This window comes from Cyrtonyx montezumae, unplaced genomic scaffold, assembly GCF_038088225.1.
Source record: "Cyrtonyx montezumae isolate F1298 unplaced genomic scaffold, pur_monq_1.0 scaffold_43, whole genome shotgun sequence".
Classification (NCBI taxonomy): Eukaryota; Metazoa; Chordata; class Aves; order Galliformes; family Odontophoridae; genus Cyrtonyx; species Cyrtonyx montezumae.
Window position 1 is genome coordinate 1,029,853 of NW_027072049.1, and position 6,291 is coordinate 1,036,143.

Genomic DNA, 6,291 nt, shown 5'->3' on the forward strand with positions numbered 1-6,291 from the left:
TTTGCAAGAAGGACTTTGTCCCTCCTGGGAGAGCCCCACGGGAGGGCAGGTGGGCTCCGGGTCCCAGTGGGGCTGGGCTGAGTGGGCACCTCGGGCCCAGGAGAGGCGGCGGCTTCGCCTTCGCTCCTCGCTGCGCCGCTGACCTACGGACTGCTGTGGACTTCCAGCGCCGCGGGCGTCGCTCCCGCCCGGCGTTCCCTTTCCCATAGTGTTGCATTCAGCGTTTTGTCTCTGTTTCTGTCTTCACTTCCGAGAGGATCCGAGTTGGTACAAACCTGTACAGTATGCACCTTTTGTGATTTGTACAATCCCCTGGTTGCCATCCTTCGAGACACTTGCTGGGAAGATCTTTAAGACACTTAATTTTCCTTTAGCTTTTCTATAATTCCGATGTAAAGGACTTTTCTCTGTACAGTATATTATTCAATGCATGTTCTGTTCTCTCTACTGATGATGTATTGAACACCACACAGTTGTGACATTGTGCAGTGGGGAGAGCAACCCCTGCGGACAGCGGAGGCCTTCGCCTCTCATGTATAAGGAAAGAAGAAAACATATTTTTTCCTTTGCTGTATTTGCTTGAGCAGAGTTTTCTTGTCTGTACATGTGAGCTGTGAGATAGATGTGAAAAGTTCAAAAGAATGCATTTCCCCCCCCCTCACCCCGATGTATACAGATTGTAATCTGTACAATGAAAACTGTATGTATGAAAAAAAAAAATGTACTTATTTATAAATGGTTAACACTTGGAAACAGCCTTCGGACTGATGGTTCTTCCCAGCCTGACATGGATGATCCCACATGGGTAGGACCAGCCCTGCTCTGCCCATCCCGGGGCAATGGGAGGTGTTCTGGGGTACCCGAAATGAATGCTGGTGGGAGGCGAGGTTAGCTGCAAATATTTATTGAGGTGACACATTGCACGAGAGGGGAAAACATCTGGAACACAGCCCTGGAGGGTGCGGGGTGAGAACACAGAAGTGTCGGTGATGGGACACTCCCATCTGCTGCCTGGCACGGAGGTGGGAACGGGCTCTGGGCTTTGGATGTTGGCAGTGGAGAAACGCTGAGGTCGGGCTGAGCCTGGGGGACGCTGAATGCGGTGGCACCTCTGTCTGCACATAGAACAGGGGATGCAGAGGGAGCCCCGAGCAAAGGCTCTGCTCACCAACACCGGGCACGGAGCCGGGGCACGCAGACGTCCAACATCCACCAGGACCAGGTAGCTGGGGGCATGGCTGGGGCCTCACTGGCTGCCCCTGGGGCTCTCACTCTCCGTGAGGGTCTTGAAGTCCATGGAGAGGGCCATCTCCTCCGCCAGCGGCGCCCGCTTCCAGTCATCCCGTGTCAGCACGTAGCCCACCACCAACCCAAAGGCCACCAGCAGCAGCCCCAGCGTGTTGGCCAGGACTCCCTCGGGGACGAAGTGGCTGTAGGAGTCCCTGTGGGTGCAGACAGGGACGCTCGAGTTTTGTGGCATGGATGACCGTCCCTACCAGGGCTGGAACCTCTCTCATCCTCATCTTCCTCTTCCTGGAGGAAGCTGAGGTGGCCCCACAGCCAGGTACAGACACTGGGAAGGGTTCTTTGTCCCCAGATCAGAGCAAGGAGTGAGACTGCTTTGCATAGAGACTACAGGCAGCCTGGCCCCACAGCTGGGTGGGCTTGGAGCTCTCGGGGACATGGGACATCCCTGCATCCTCCCAGGAAGTGGGCAGAGAGGTTTTTGGGGGAACCTGAGCCTCCTAGGGAGGTTATGCTCGCAGCTGGCTGCACAGTGGTCGCACTGACTGTATTCCCCATGAGGACCAAAGGAAAAAACTGCTGCAGGATCCCAGCCCCTATTAAACAGCATCTGGGAAGTGACTCAGCAGCTGCACAACTCAAACCCTCGGGAGATGATTCACAACCACAGAACCACAGTCTGGGCAGGGGCCCCATGGGCTGGGGCAGAGCAGCCCTTAATGGGGGTCTGGGGCCACAACCCACCCATCACACACCTGATGTTGAAGAGCAGCATCTCGGTGATGCCCAAGAGGCAGGTGGCAATGGAGAAGGCAAAGAGGGCGATGCCAAAGAAGACATGATGGGGTTTGTAACGGCCACGCAGCGAGAAGGACACACCAGGCACCAGGAAGAAGCTGCAGCCCAGGAGCCACTGCAGGTTATAGGGGCATCAGAGGGTGCTCAGCCCTACAGGCAACCAACCCAGAGCTCCTCGCGGGCTGCCAGCACTCACCTGCAGGAGGTAGAGCACAAAGGCAGCCATCCCGCACCAGCTGTGCAGGCTGTACATGTTGGAGATGCCCTTGGCACGGTGCGACTCGAAGACAGCCACGAGGCCTATGGAGAGGAGCCCATCAGCACTGGGGTGGGGGTCCCATTCGTCACCCCCACCCGCAGCACCCACCAACGAGCGCGATGAGCAGTGCCAGGCCGTGCAGCAGTGCGTGCAGAGCTTTGGTCGAGCGCCTGGCCTCGTTCCTGAACACCCGGTACACCAGGAGAGCTGATGGAGAGAGGGCAGTGAGCACCGGGGTCGTGTCCATGGGCCCCCACCTCCCTGGGACCCCCCACATCTTTGGGCCCACCCTGTATCTCCCTGAGACCTCCACATGTCCCTGGGGCTCCCCACATCCTTGAGCCCACCTGGGGGACTCCCTCAACTCTCTGGGACCCCCATACTTCCCTGGGACCTCCATGTGTCCCTGGGACCCCCCACATCCTTGGGCCCACCCTGTATCTCCCCCACATGTCCCTGGGATCCGCCACCTCCATGGGATCCCCACATCCCTGGACCCACCCCATAACTCATACATCTCTGGGACCCCCCCCCCACTCCCTGGGATCCCTCCATCTCCATGGGTCCCCCTCACCCCCCTGGGAACCCCAACCTCCCAAGGATACCCACCTCCCTAGGACCCCCCCACATCCTTGGGACCACCACATTTCCCCACGACCCCGCATGCCACTGGGCCCACCCTATATCTCCCTGGGACCCCCACATCTCCCTGAGTCCCCCCACATCCCTAGGAGCCCCAGCCTCTCCAAAGACACTCACCCCCCTTGTTCCCCCCCCCCCCCAATCCCTGAGACCCCCACATTTCCCTAGATCTTCCCACCCACTCCATTAGCCATCCTGGTGGCACTGAGGGCTTCCACCCATGGGGACCCTGGATGCCGACACAGCCCCACTCACCATCCCCCTGCAGGAACACCATGCCTAGCACCATGCAGAGCGGGTGGGCGTTGAACTGCAGCGGGCTCTGCCAGGCCACACCACCCCGGTATCGACCCAGCCACGCTCCCGTGGCCGCCAGCAGCGTCAGACCCAGCAGCTGTGACACTGCCACATAGGCTGAGAGCCCAGCGGGGCTGGAGGATGGCAGGGCCCCATCCATGGCAGTCTGCGGGGACACAGAGAGGGCAGCCAGGCCCCGACGGGGCCCACCCTGCCACGGGACCTGGATGCTTCCTGGAGCCACCACGTCACCTGCAAAGGGTGGCACCCAGCTGCCACGACACGCCCAGCCCTGCTGGCTCCGGTCCCCACTGTGTTCCCGTCCCCATGCTCCCATCCCCGAACTCCCCACCCCAAGCTCCTGACCCCTCTGTGCTCCTGACCCCAAGCTCCTGACCTTGCTGCGCTCCTGACCCCATACTCCTGTCCCCAAACTCCTCACCCAAACTCCTGATCCTGCTGTGCTCCCCTCCCCGTACTCCTGATCCCTCTGTTTTCCTGACCCTGCTGTGCTCCTGTCCCCACTCTGCTCCTTACCCCATGCTCCTGACCCTGAGCCCCTGTCCCCAGGATCCCATCCCTAAACTCCTGTCCCCTCCCTGCCGCTGTTCTCCTTCCTCTGCTTTGTCTCCTCCCCATTCATCTGTTCCTATTCTGTAGACATAAGGAGAAAGTTTTTCACTCTGAGGGGGGGAGATGCACTGGAACAGGTTGCCCAGAGAGGCTGTGGATGCTCCATCCCTGGAAGCATTCAAGGTAAGGCTGGATGTGGCTCTGGGCAGCTCCATTGTTTGGTGATCCTGCCCACAGCAGAGGGGTGGAACTGCATCATCTTTGAGGTCCTTTTCAACCCAGGCCACTCTATGATTCTCCTGTTCTCTCCACCCTGTCCCAACCTCAGCTCTCCTATCCCTGTATGTCTGCAGCTGCCTCCAGCCCTCACACCACACTGCCCCATTTCTCCTGCCCCAGCCCTTTAGCTACATCCACTCTCCCACCCCATCCCTCCCCTTCGCACTCCCTCCCAATCCCCATCCCCATCTCCATCCCTCCACACCCACCCCACCTTCCGCATCCCTCCCCACCACATCCCACCCTCTCACCCTCACCCCACAGCACCCCAGAAAAACCCTATTCATTGAAAGCAGCGCAGGGGTGAGCGATGCTGCTCGGGGTCCCCACTGCACTGAGTGGCCAAATCAGAGGCCACTGGGGACAGGGACTGGGGGGGACACCACACTAATCATGCTCACAGCCCCTGAGACCCACCTGCAGCCGTTTTCTGTCGGGATATCAGAAGGGATCCACCACCACAGCCACTGCTCTGCTTCCCAAGTCACAGCCCCAGGGCCACCTCTGTCCCTGCCCGTGCTGCGCAGCGTCTGGGGCCAGACTGTGACAGACAGACCAACAGTGCTGCCAGGACCGGGGGGGGAGGGAGGGGGACAGGAGGGGGGCATGCATTAAGACCACGCACACACTTTATTCCCAGCCACCTTTATTGGATCAGCCGGATAAGTGGGTTAAGGGAATTGGTTTATCCCATTAGGTTTCACTGCAAATGTCGCCTGCCTGCATCCAGCCTCAGAGCCCGGGGCCATGGGGGCTCTGGGGGATGCAATAGGGACAGGGTTATGGGGTAGGGGAGGCAGCAAGGTCCTCTCTCCACCACACAAAGCCCCCCAGAACCCTGGGAACTGCCTCAAATTGGCACCTACAGAATCCTGTCCTCCCCCATTTGGCCTCAAGGCTGAAAAAAAAACAAACAAACACTGAGATGTCATCATTCAGAACTCCAACGCCAGCTGCAAACATCTGGGTACGAGGGGACAGCCTGGTCCCCAAACACCATCAGATCTGCAGGTGGCCCCTTGGCCATGGAAAGAACAAGTTTACAGCCACCACCAAGCACTGGGGTGAGAAGCACCCCCACAGCAGAGCAGTGATCAGGCAAATCAGTCCCCCCCTCCAAATATTACTCCCCCCCCCCCAAATACTGTCTCCTCCATACTGTTACTTCTCATAGAGGAGTTTCCCCCTGCCACTATGTCCCCCCAGCATCTCCCAGTCCTACCCCCCCCCAGGCAAACCCAGTGTCATTCAGAGCAGGGGAGGTTCTTTGCTTATCCCCCTCCACGTGCTGTGCTGGAGTTGGGGGGGGTGTACACCTCCTCACCGTGGCCTCTGTCCAGAAGTCCCCCCAAATCCTTGAGGAGGGTCTGGGGGTCCCTTGGGGGATTGGGGGATTCCTGGGGCTACAGGTTCATGTGTACATCCACACTGCACTATGCATCCACCCCCCCCCCCCCACTCTTACCTGTGGGTGCAGCCAGCACCAGGCCCAGCAGTGACAACGTCTGAGCTAGGAACAAGGCCACTGCGTTGGCAAGGCAACAGCGTGATGGCACGGCGAGGGGGGGCTGCACCCCCCCTCAGCATCACTGCAGACCGAGGGTGCCATGGCAGCAGGCGGGGAGGTGTCAAAATGGGGGGGGGGGGGGATCTGTCACAGCATAAGGACAGCCCCCAAGGCTGTACATCACCACCGTGTGACCCCCCCCGCACTGCCAGGCCCTGTCCCTCCCCCACCACCTCTGCTCCCAGGGGACACAGCAACACCCCCGGGTGCACCCCCATCCAGAGCTGCCCCAGTCCCACACACAGCCCCGGCACAGAGTGGTGTGCTTTTCATTCGAGTGGTGCTGATGAGGGACGTGCGTGGATTTAACTTAATTACCTCCCGCTAATCACCTGCACCCATATCAGCAGCACCAGGGGATGTTTTGGCAGCCGCAGGGCTGATGGTAGGGTGGGTGTGAAGGCTGGTGGGGGGGGTTTATCCCTGGGTCACCCTCCCAGGGTCCCTGCGTTTGTGTGGTGTCCATCACACGGTGCCACTAGATGTCACCAGGAGCTCGCAGTGCGCAGCATCCTCACGCCCCAAGGGACCTGCAGCACCCTCTGGTGCTGTGGGACCTGGAGCACCCAGTGACATGGGGCACTATGGGACCTGAAGGACCTGGTGGGACCCGGAGCACACAAGCAGCTGG

The 6,291-nt window shown here is 59.7% G+C and overlaps 1 protein-coding gene across 1 annotated transcript; it reads right to left on the reverse strand.

The window, feature by feature from the left end:
* Nucleotides 1–1,163: 1,163 nt before the first annotated feature.
* On the reverse strand, nt 1,164–3,489 carry LOC136055458 (transmembrane ascorbate-dependent reductase CYB561). Its single transcript, XM_065747213.1, has 5 exons — nt 3,200–3,489; nt 2,411–2,509; nt 2,240–2,343; nt 2,001–2,158; nt 1,164–1,442 (listed from the first exon to the last, which is right to left on the reverse strand). The coding sequence occupies exons 1-5, from the start codon at nt 3,399–3,401 to the stop codon at nt 1,247–1,249; spliced, it is 759 nt and encodes a 252-aa protein (XP_065603285.1). The 5' UTR covers nt 3,402–3,489; the 3' UTR covers nt 1,164–1,246.
* Nucleotides 3,490–6,291: the final 2,802 nt, after the last annotated feature.

Bases quoted from the DNA above. Each gene is read 5' to 3' on its own strand.
- LOC136055458 (XM_065747213.1), bottom strand. From the start codon at position 3,401: ATGGATGGGGCCCTGCCATCCTCCAGCCCCGCTGGGCTCTCAGCCTAT. The intron at 2,510-3,199 runs GTGAGTGGGGCT...TCTCTCCATCAG, and splicing joins GGTGTTCCTGCAGGGGGATG to CTCTCCTGGTGTACCGGGTG. The intron at 2,344-2,410 runs GTGGGTGCTGCG...TCCTCTCCATAG, and splicing joins ACTGCTCATCGCGCTCGTTG to GCCTCGTGGCTGTCTTCGAG.